The sequence below is a fragment of the Oryza glaberrima genome, chromosome 4 (assembly GCF_000147395.1).
Source record: "Oryza glaberrima chromosome 4, OglaRS2, whole genome shotgun sequence".
Lineage (NCBI taxonomy): Eukaryota > Viridiplantae > Streptophyta > Magnoliopsida > Poales > Poaceae > Oryza > Oryza glaberrima.
In genome coordinates, this window is record NC_068329.1 from 30,836,390 (window position 1) to 30,847,992 (window position 11,603).

At 42.3% G+C, this 11,603-nt stretch overlaps 2 protein-coding genes and 1 long non-coding RNA gene across 3 annotated transcripts; 1 reads left to right on the forward strand and 2 right to left on the reverse strand.

Moving 5' to 3' along the window:
* Positions 1-346: 346 nt before the first annotated feature.
* On the reverse strand, positions 347-5,130 carry LOC127769742 (choline transporter protein 1-like). Its single transcript, XM_052295371.1, has 10 exons — positions 4,757-5,130; positions 3,474-3,832; positions 3,195-3,340; positions 2,685-2,868; positions 2,499-2,572; positions 2,312-2,425; positions 1,789-2,145; positions 1,437-1,697; positions 1,031-1,258; positions 347-926 (listed from the first exon to the last, which is right to left on the reverse strand). The coding sequence occupies exons 1-10, from the start codon at positions 4,975-4,977 to the stop codon at positions 735-737; spliced, it is 2,136 nt and encodes a 711-aa protein (XP_052151331.1). The 5' UTR covers positions 4,978-5,130; the 3' UTR covers positions 347-734.
* A 2,193-nt stretch (positions 5,131-7,323) lies between these two features.
* Positions 7,324-10,307, forward strand: LOC127769745 (uncharacterized). The gene is made up of 7 exons (XM_052295373.1): positions 7,324-7,765; positions 7,858-8,099; positions 9,120-9,222; positions 9,331-9,396; positions 9,514-9,675; positions 9,766-9,859; positions 9,966-10,307. The coding sequence occupies exons 1-7, from the start codon at positions 7,476-7,478 to the stop codon at positions 10,101-10,103; spliced, it is 1,095 nt and encodes a 364-aa protein (XP_052151333.1). The 5' UTR covers positions 7,324-7,475; the 3' UTR covers positions 10,104-10,307.
* A 137-nt stretch (positions 10,308-10,444) lies between these two features.
* LOC127769746 (uncharacterized) lies at positions 10,445-11,523 on the reverse strand. The gene is made up of 3 exons (XR_008016841.1): positions 11,353-11,523; positions 10,992-11,083; positions 10,445-10,697 (listed from the first exon to the last, which is right to left on the reverse strand). It is a non-coding gene; the product is annotated as an uncharacterized LOC127769746 (long non-coding RNA).
* Between the last annotated feature and the right edge of the window lie 80 nt (positions 11,524-11,603).

Genomic DNA, 11,603 nt, shown 5'->3' on the forward strand with positions numbered 1-11,603 from the left:
TACATACGCATCCAGTACTGATCTACTGTAAAACGATGTAATTAGAACGGCAAGAGTGGTCGACGTTTAAAGTTCCGAACCCCCGGACCTGAGACTGAATTGTCGTCAGAAAATTCAGGATGCAGTCACATTACGCCTTAATAACTGAGATTGCATGCTTCAGTTTGCAACTGTAGGCTGATCCTACCGGCGTACAGGTCTGATTGCATGGCTATAAGATCCCAGTGGGGGTCGGAGTTCTAAGTTCTGACCCCAATTTTTTTTTTTTTTAGAGAAGGGTATTTTCTACCCGGCCTCTATATCCAACAGGATATATACGGCCATTGAGATAGGAAACTTAGCCCTGCAAACAACCCAATATGAAATTCGCTCCATAGGAGATTTGAACTCAGAACCTTGGGGTACTACTCAGGTCACTGTAATCACTAGGCTACATGCCCTTTCATATGTATGCAAATCTGTCGCGAAAAAAAATTCAGACATTCAGGTGAGATATAACCTTCTTCACTAACATTGTACTTAACTAAGTAAAAGTAGTACATACGTTAGACCAAGCCAAGGGTATTGGTCACGCTAGAGACCAGACATTCAGCATCAGAGTGCACTACTAAAATGGTGAAATTACCCACTACCCAGCAACATGGAACATGATTACATAATAACCAGGCTTCTACTTGATTTCTTCATTTCGACTTAATTCTACTTGCAAGAAGAAAAAAAAAATAAAGAAAAGATCAAGGTCCTTGAGTTAGTCTTTGGAGTTCACTCTGTTCATCCAGTGTCTCCATGAGGAGAGGGGGAGCGTACTGCGCGTTCCCTTGGTGCTCTTCTGCATCTTGGCAGAATGAGAGGATTATGGTGTCAATCGACATCTCGACGACCTGGAAGAAAAGCTTGGCAACTATGAAACCAAGGGCCCATGATACCTGCAATTGCAGCAGCAGCAGAATACAGACACCTTTAGGTCTTACCAATGGAAATGGCGTTTATCAGTTTGCAAACCGCAATGACAGAGCGACAAAATGCTTACCACTACAGGAACAAGAGGAGATGATATCTTGTTATGTGCGGACTTGTATTTGTGTGTGTCTAACATAAGGAACGCAAAGAGCGCACAGAACAAGCTCACACAGAGCTTCCCCAGAAAGAGGATGACATCTCCAATGACGTTAACTTTTCCAATGCGCAGTATGTTATTCATGATCAAACCAGTTGCAAGAACAGAAGCTTTGAAGAACCCTTTCCCAGTAATGGCGATCTGCAACACCGAAAGAAGGGCATAAGCCTAATGAATTCAATAGAAGCATCAACGTGAATAGCATATGTTTTTCCAGATGATTTTGCATCCACACCAAGTCACCAACACAAAGCAGGGGAGACGATTGATTTCAGTCATGGAGCAATTGCTCCATGAACAAGAATTTTTGTATGCTTACCATTATATAGGCATTTCGATTCACAGACTTGAGGGTCCAGTCTATGCAGCCCAGGCAGCATTGAGAAGAGGATGATGTCATTTTCCCAAAGCAGCTTTCGCGAGCGGAATCAACTAGCTTCAACTTGCGTCTGAGGCATTCTAGTATAAACCGCACCCACTCAACAGCAGACACAACAAGTGAACCTATAGCAACTGAACCAAGGCTGTAACGCAACAACCGCTTCATTGAAGAAACAACTGTAACAAATGGTATGTCATGCTGCATAGGAATAGCTCAAATAGTCAGTGGAAAGGAGAAGTAAACTAACTGCTAAATATAGGGTAAATTTTAAGTGCCTCAATTCACTTACAGATATTTCACCACGTGCCCAATAGTATGAAGCAACTGATCCAGCAATCACGGTTGAAGAGCAAGCAATAAAGAATTGGGTTGCCCAGTAACAGCCAAATAAGTGGAAAAGAATGGCAATACCAATATGAGGGGTGTAATGGATGCTGTACCCACAACAGTTGTCACAGTTTACTTTGCCCAACTTCAGATCATATGAGCAACAATCTGTATTGCAGTCATTTTGGAGAACTTGACCAGAGCTGAAGAGATGGAGTGTGGCAGAAAACCAGAACATATAAAAGATAGCGAGGATAAAGTATGGCACAACTGGGAAAATAATTAGTGCCTGAACTTCACCAATGACCTTCGCAGCAACCTGAAGATAATAATTTATCAGGTTAGTGCTTAGGAACTATTAACTATATTCTTGCCTTCAAAGAGGAGGAATGGCATTGATGCTGAGTGTCTTCAAAACCAAGCTTCTGCTTATACAGTGTATAATAGTTAGCTAATCAAGCTTGTACATCCAATGATTCACGTACCTTCAGGACAGGTGTTGCTATCAGTATACGACGGATAATAGCTATGGAGGTCAGAAATGCAATAATCATTACTACTGTCATCACCACTGTAGCAGCATGAAGGTGGCTTATTTCCTAGTAAAAGAATGAACAATCAGGCAACATGAAGCTGGATATTGTAAAAAGTCAAAAAATTGGATATACTCACCCGCCCAGTTATGTGGACATATGGATCACTTTCGCCAATTACAACTGTTAAGGGATCATTGCCTAACCAGCCAGCTGAATTAAAATGTAGCCAATTAGGATCGTATGTGTGTAACATGTTTAATGGCATACAATGGAATTTCCCTTGCTATATTTTGGAATTATGACATGCAAAAGTGAACCATACCTTTAATATAAAAAAACATGGTAACAGAGATTACTAGAGCATTGAAGACCACTACAGTTATCCATGGCATGGCAACAACAAAATAACGAATCAGAAGCAACCAGATAACTGACAAGAAAAGAGGGAGCAGTCCACCGCAAACAATTAACACAGGCCATGACTTCCCAATGTCAGCAACGTATCTCTGCAGACGAAGGAAATGGTAATTAATATCTTCAAAGACAAAATGGGACTCCAGTGCTATATAGATCATGTTGCATCAGGAATTTCTCAAAATACTTCAAAAGGAATATCCATTTCAGTTGCTAGAAAGTAATATGCTTCTTTCAGAGCAACAGTGCAGCAAAGTTCTTTTGTAAGGATAAAAAGAATTACTGCAGTGTAATGTACGGTCAGCGTTAGCTATAGGAATAGCTGGATAATTTGTCACTTCCAACGTAAATCAGAAATGTTTATGACAAAAAAAAAGGAATGTGCAGATAATAAAACAGTGCCAGGAAGTTTACAAACCTTCAGGACTGAAGATTTAGAATTGATGGCCTTGTGGATTGTTTTATCTATGAGAATATTTTCGTCGATGTTGATACCACCCATCTGTTGCCAATGCTTCAAAGAGACATTTGATGCTCGCGCAATAAATTGGCAGCTCCAGTAGACTGAAGGCAACAAAGATTTTGGATCAGCTATCTCATTATTTAAACTTATTACATGAAGGAATAAAGCCCTCAATTTAATCCATGCTCACAAAAAATGGTCGCACGGAAGTGCTACAAACAGAGCAAAGATTACCATTCACACTTGGAAATATGACAGGGTAGCATGGACCCTGCAGCTGAAGAGAACTATTTCTCATATCTGGTGTGAGAAACTCAAAATAGTCATAGTCCCTGTCGATCCAATCATCGACAGACAGGCGAATGTCCCCTTCTGGATAATCACAAACAAAGTTTAATCCGTCTGCTGCTGGCATGGGGCACTCCATCAGGCAGATGGCTTTGGCATCAGCAAGGTTAATCTTGTTGTCCTTGACCCCACTTTGGTACACCTGGTTTGGGTTCATCCAATATCTAACATCAAGCTCATGCAAATCCGGGTCACCATGCCTACTGCCACAAATGTTCCCTTTGTAGTCTAGTTCATAAGTAAGCCTGTGTCATCAAAACAATATAAGACATCTGTATTACTTAGATACACATGCAGCATGTACTAAATAGGAGTAGTATGGTTACTCATCATAGTGTCTGAATAATAGTAAAATGATAGCCATGCAAAAGTTGCACAGCACTGAGTTTTATCCCTAAACAAATTTTCTTTTGGTCAGCACTCAGTAGTGGGTTTTGGTTTCTATTAATATATAACCGTAGTGTGAATTGCTTTTAGGGAGCACAAATCCTGTATAGCTGGGCTGTAAGTTTTTTTTCGGAGGGAATACAATTCCAAGGACCACACAACTCTAATATATAAGAGTAACCACTAAAGGCACATTTTCTCCCTGCAAAGCAAAAGTGGGATTCTTTACCTATCCGGTTGGGAGGTTGAAACAAAGCAAGCAAAGATTATTCGATCAGAGTACAAATAACAAAGTCGGGAGCTAGAAGTTTCATTCCGAAATAAGCAAGATCTGCTATTAAAGTATTTAATAGCCTAAAAAAAAGTCATCTGAATGTTCCATAGTAGCAAGTGGCACCCTCATTTTCTCACTCTATGTCAGTTCAATTAGACTGAAAGCCTGAAAATAACACATCAAGTTGAAGAATTGACCAGGATCCGCGCGAAAAAAATGAGCCAACAAGAATGCGAAGGTATGCACTAAACACCCAAACACATCCAACAAGGAACATAGCCCGTAACACCTGAAAATGCTCTGTTCTTGGTAAATTGTTGCTGTCTGAAGAACAGCTCAAAATGTACCGCGGCATTAATCACCACCCAGCAAAGGAAAAGTTCCCCGGATGAACGCTCTTAGCATCTAGCTACAGGGAACCGAAATTAAACAGCACCGACAGCACAGATCGGCGAATCTTGAGGAGAGGAGAGGTGAAGGCGAGTGGGTGGGTCACGGGTCACCTCACCTGAGTGGGTTGCCCTGGTTGAATCCGAAGCTGGAGTTGACGATCATGGCGACCCAGAAGGCCGCGAAGAGCACGAGGAAGGCCAAATCCCGGCACCTCCGGTTGTGCCGAATGATGCCATCCCCGCCGCCGCCGCCGCCGACACCTCCCAGCTCATCCCCCCCGCCGCCGCCCGCCGCCGCCGGGTGCCTGCCTATGATGGCGCCGAGTGGCCCTCCCATTCCGCCGCCTCCGCCGCCGCTCGCCCTCGATCCGATGCTGTGGTAGCTCGCGGTTGTGCTTCTTGTGAGCGGAAGTGGGCGAGCTCAAGCTGGCTGGTGGAGTGATGAGCTTGTCAGTGTGTGCAGCTAGCTTTTCTTTTTTTTTTTTTGGCTTTTTGCTGCTGCGGCTGCGTGAAAAGGAGAGTGGGAGCAGGAGACCTGGAAACTTTACCAACTTCACAGATTTCGCACAAATTTTTGTCCAAGATTTGATGGTGTTTCAAAAGATTTCGCTTAGATTTAAATCCAGAAAAGAGAATGGATGAAACGGTTTGGTGAAGACTGGATCATTAACCACGGTCAATGGAGTAAGCTTCGCAATTAAGAGCGAGATTTAATTAATATGGCTGGATTTGGTTACCTGTTCGCGGCCGATGGGTTGCCCGTTCTGGTCAAATGAATCGACCAATCGTGTGGGTGCAGTTCGTGGAGCACGCTACTGACTGTCGTCACTGCATGCATGTAGTGGTACACGTTAATTACGGTGAAGGTACATGGAAAATAAAATGTCTTTTTCTTTTTCTTTTGCAAGAGCAAGTAAAGGTTTTGGAGGAATACAAGAAAGGTGTCCCTGTCTTTCGGCCTTCACTAACAGAGATTGTTGCGTTGGCTCGAGGATGGGATGGGTGAGCTAGGCTAGTGCAGGAGGCAAGTTGGTAGTACAAAACTACAAATGTTGCATAAACATACTATTAGTACTACCCCTGTTTCAAAAAGACTTAGTTTTACAGGTTTATATCTAACGTTTCATCATCCGTTTTATTTGAAAACTACAAGTTTATTTGAAAAAATTTATGATTAGTATTTTTATTGTTATTACTATATGATAAAACATGAATAGTACCTGACTAATTTTTTTTATTTTTTCATAATTTTCGAAATAAGATGGACGGTTAAACGTTGGACACTAAAACCTATAACTACACTTAAAATGATATGGAGATAGTAATATACTCCCTCCGTTTCAGGTTATAAGATGTTTTGACTTTAGTTAAAGACAAACTGTTTCAAGTTCATAGGAAAAATAGTAATATTTTCGAATCATGGTAAGTTTATTATAAAAATATATTTAACTATTAATTAAATAAAACTAATTTGGTAATATAAATATTACTATATTTGATAAAAAAAACATCTTACAACGTGAACAATGGGAGTATATCTGATTAGTACTTTACATCACATACTGATAGATAATGATGGGGTGACCTCTATGCATAGTATAGTGTTGACTTAGATTAGGTCTTGTGAGCAGGCCATGGTATTTCTTACATATACTACATGTTGTATCGTTGGTATTCAAAGTTGAAATATGTATATTCTCTTTCAAATTATTCGCCTGTCCCTCGGTAGCTCTTTCAAATGACCGTAACTCTATTGCTTCTTTAGAGCCAAGTAGTATCTCGTTGACGCGACCCCATACTTTACAGTGGGATAAAAACGGAGCGGATAGTTTCTGTCCACTTTGAATAAGAACGAATATGGATACCTTTCAGATCGGATAATTCCCAGATAGTTCGGATACGAATACGAATATTTTCTCATGGATACGGATACGAATATGGTATCGGGGTTTCTGTCGGATACGGATAATAATTCGGATATCCAGTGAACAGTGCTATTCGGATATCTACAGAAGCCATGAAACATACCTTATTTTTTTATAAATCTATGACCTTTAATATAGCTTTTTTAGATTTTAACAGTAGTTCATATCTTAACACTAGTTCACACTATTAATATTATTTACCTTTTTATAATATATTTATAAATTATATTACATTTTTATAAAATGAGCTAATTATATATGTTGATATTTGTTTCTATAAGAAGTTGAGTTGGTTTTCGTATTCCGAGAAAAAAATTATTTCCATATTCGTGTCCGATCATATTCAATTCTTATTCATATTTAAAATTATCCGTATTTGTTTCTATATATGGCAAAAAATATAAAAACGAACATGGTATGAGCATTATCCGTCCGTATCCGCTCCGTTTTCCTCCCTACTCTACACTCTACAGGCATACGCGTACCCATCGTATGTACAGATGAATTTTGCATGGGCTCTACGCTCTATCTAGCCCACCGAGCCTAGAGGAGGGCTCGAAATGGGCCAGGCCCAACGGGGAAAAAAAACACGAGCTCGTCGCCGGCGGCGGCGCGCATTTCCGGCACAAGAAACACGCAAAATCAAAACATGCGGAGCACATGGCGACCATGGCGTGGAGGTTGGCACGGTGTGGTTTTCCATCGGTTTCGGAGGCAATGCGTCATCCTCGGAGCTCGCTGCTACAAATGCAACCTCACCTGCACCGCCTGCTCGCCCCAGCCGAGGCGGGATCGATCTTCCACCGTGCCGTTGCCAGTGCCACCCCCGTCGCCGGCGGGGGTGAGCACCGTCACGGCGTCACCTCCCCTCCCCTCCCTCCGGCCGGCGTGACGATCGAGGGAACCATATATGGCGGGCGCGGCGGCGAAGGCCCTGTTGCTCTCGACCAGCGTGCTGCTCGTCCTGTGCCTTCTCCCCGTCGACCCGGCTGCCCCGCCGGTCGCCGCCATCCCGCACCGCCGATCGGGGCGCCACTACGTGCCGTTCGGCCGTCACGCCGCGTTCGGCCCGTTCGCCACCGAGGTCGAGCTGCTGCTCCACGGCGGCGGCGCCGTCCCGGACATCAGGACGTTCCGCGACACGCTCGACCGCCTCCCCGACTGGTCCCACTTCGACGCCGAGCTCGGCCCCCTGGAACGGTGCGTGCGCCGCTCGCCGCGCTGCAGAACTCGGTGGTCTTCCACGCGCGCACGCGGAGTGCTTGATGTTTTGCGCGCATGGATGGATGCAGGTACTTCGGGTCGGACGGGGAGCTGAACGTGAAGGAGCGGCTGCTGTACCTGTTCCCGATGCTGGACCGGGCGCCCAAGGACGGCGGCGTCAGCTGCGGCGAGCTGGAGGCCTGGCTGCGCCGGCAGGCGGCGGACCGTCTCGACGCCGTCGCGCGGAGGGAGCTCAAGAGGCACGACAAGGACGGAGACGGCGTCGTCACGCTGCGCGAATACCTCGCCGTCGACCACGATCAACACATTGGTACGGACAACTGTAATTTTAGTGTCAGTGTCTGCACGGTTTTTGTTGACGCGTCGCCACGCTTTAAGCACGTTATATGCAGTCCGCAGCGGCACCCGACAACACGTCGTCGCAAGGGAGGTAGATGTACCGAATGAACACCCAGGAGGGACCCCGTCAGGGTGAACGCGCGTCGGTTTATCCTAGTCTCGGCAGGCCAGCTAGAACATTCTCTAACATCATAGGGACGAGAGACGATAAGCAATTGGGGGTTGAGAGGTGAATAAACTTGGGTACAAGTAGCAAGAGGAAGGGAGATGTAGAATGTAGAGGTTAGGGCATCCACAAGGTGGGGATATGGGTGGGTATTACGACACCAAAGTAGACCTCATACATTGTGAGGGGATTTTTAGGGTGGTCTCTAGCTAAAATTGCCCATATGCTTATGGCCTGCTCTTATGGCATTAAAAGAATAAAAAATAACTTCACTCTCTCACTGACAAAGAGAAAAGAAGAGATGGATGGAGAGAGAAACAACGATTTTTTTAAAAAAGTGTGGGTCCCATCTTAAGGTTGGTCCCACCTTAATGCCACCCTAGTACATACACACTGCTGATGCCCTTATGGGCAATAGATTGATTTTGATGATTGATTGATTGTTTTTTCAATCTGCCTTAGCCTCTATAGTTATAGGAGGGGTGATCTTACGTTTACATGACTCTTTTTCACGTCCTAATAGATTTTGGAAAGCTTTACAATCAAGAAAACCCTAAGATCAAGGAAAGAAACACGAAGAAACTCAATTCGATTCGAACTATGTGCTGAAGGTCTGACCGCCCAGATATACGTGGTCTGACCGTAGTTTATTGTTTGGTCTAACCGGCTATACATTGGCGGTCAGACCAGTCTTCACGGGAAAGCTTTGGTATTTTTCATATTTGGTTTGAACTTGCTATAAATCTAAACTAGTGCCAAATTTAAGCGTTAACAATTTCATTGGGTTATGAGTTATTAACTGCATATATTGATGTGATTTTCAAGATTGGACCGACACGGAGCACGGCGAACCAGGATGGTGGCTGCATAAGTTCATAAGCGCGGATAGAGATCATAGCGGCGCCATGGACTACATAGAGCTCAACGAGTACCACACTCATTTCTGAACCTTTTTTTAGATTGTTGAGTACATCGGAAATTCAATAGATTAAACTCTCCTAACCCTTGGTCTATGTGTGTTGCGTATATACTATAGCTTCTTGCATCCAGAAGATAGCAGCCAGGAGAAAGTGAAATTATGGCTGTTGAAGGATAAATTAAGGCAAGCAGTGTCCAAACACTTGCATATACTTATAATGTTGCTAATTACGGTCCACTAATATGATAAATTGATGTATTTGATTTATCTTTTTCATCTGCATGGATGCATGGAATACAGTGGAATGGATCACGATAGAGACGGGAAATTAAGTTTGGATGAGTTTATCAGTCAGTTTCACATGATTGACCACAACTCCATTGTAGAGCATAGTGCTGATGATGATACTAGTTGTGCTGAAGCTGAGAAGAAGTTTCGAGAGCTCGATTCTAACAATGACGGGTAATACTTGAAACAGAAGAAAATAGCACCACTTTGTGTAGTGAATATTTGCAAGATAACCCTTTTTTACTCCACCTTTCCCCTTTTCAGCTATTTGACAGTGGAAGAAGCACGTCCAGTAATCCAGAGCCTCATCTCGGGAGAGTTTTCATATGCTAAATCACATGCAAAGCTTTTGATGAAGGTGACTAACTAACCATACCAAATATAACTAGTAAGCAATTTTCACTATTTAATTGATAACCACTATAAACTACCTTTTTGTTTTGGCAAATATGATAATGACATAGGCTGATGATAACAAGGACAACAAGTTGTCACTAGAAGAGATGCTGAACCACTACCTATCTTTCTACAATATTGTTTACATGGATGATCACTATGACTACGATGACATTGGCAACAATATCCACGATGAGCTTAGGTGACAAATTTAGCCAAGACGGTATATATAAACTGTTCCCTATGACAAACAAATTATCATGATAAAAGCTGTAAATTATGACAAACAATATGAACGTGTACATATGGGTAACTACACGCGTAAGTAATCTGACATTTGTGCGCTTATACTTTCCAATGGAATATATAACATGTTTTTGATAGGGCAACAACAGGTGGTGGACCCAAGAAAATTCCAATGTGTGCCCACATCAGAGTTGCAAATACTGACCTTAAAGTCTTAATAAACAGAAATACATATTATCAAAAGTACAATATGAATATAGTTCGAGTTAAATCTATTACATTGATTTAACTTATAAATTCTAGTTCACATTGATTAATTAGAAAAATCATTTCGTTCACCCAAATTTTCCGCTGCTGCTAAATTCAATGTAAAAAAATAAATCCTAACACCCTAACACAAACTACGAAGATGAAGTTGAACAGTACAATTGGAGAAGGAGCTTTCAGCTGTGTCATCATGCTTCTATAGAAGATTACAAGGGATTGTCGACTTCTTGTACTAAGGTGGATCAGTTTGCTATTAAGGGTTTCAATATCTACAGAGAAACAATCATCTGCAAAAATAAGGAAGTCCGATAGGTGCATTCAGAAATAGGATGCCCATGGATTACAGAACTGGTAATCATTTTTTTAGCCTACATTGATGTTCAACACAAACAAACTAAACAGTGTAAACCGTATAGGCAGTACAAGATATATCTCCTTTCACTAATACACCAACATCTTTTTGACAACGACCTATTCGATTCGATGAGGTTCATAAAACATCTAGTTCAGCTAACATTGACATTTGCGACGTTGTCTATGCTACAAAGAGAACATAATCGTGAACAGTTCAGAACACAAACCTCTCATGTTGACATCTACACCAGCAGCCAGATGCTTCGCTATGTAATCAATTACTCCTCCCCTTGCAGAAACATGGATATCACCAAGTTCTCTGCAGTTACAGATAAGTTTGTTGCAATTATGGAAACACTGTGATGTGACTAGATGACTGAATAAATAATTCTTGTTAGCATCAATTTGGAGATAACTAGTAGCATACTCCATGAAATAATTAATCATGTCATTGTTATTTGCTAGTACTACTACGATTTATCAGCCATAAGAGATAATGTCCAAATACAACACTACCTGAACTTGAATCAAGGCAGTTTTAATACATAAGACCAAAGGTACAGGGTATACTTCAATTCAAAAACTTACGAGTCATTTCCCTAATCTTCCTCCTCATACATTAAACTGCTAAATACAGGCCCCATCGGTCCCTTCGAACTTGAAGCAGATATTGTGCTATCTTCATCTTTCTTTTTCCGAAATCATGTAAACCAGATTATCAAACAAGTCAATATCAGGGGGGCAAAGCCTGACGCTGATAGATGCTTGAACTAAATCCAGAAAAAAAAAAATCAGGGAGCCAGGGAGATCGAATCTACCACTTGGCGCGGGCCTTGAGC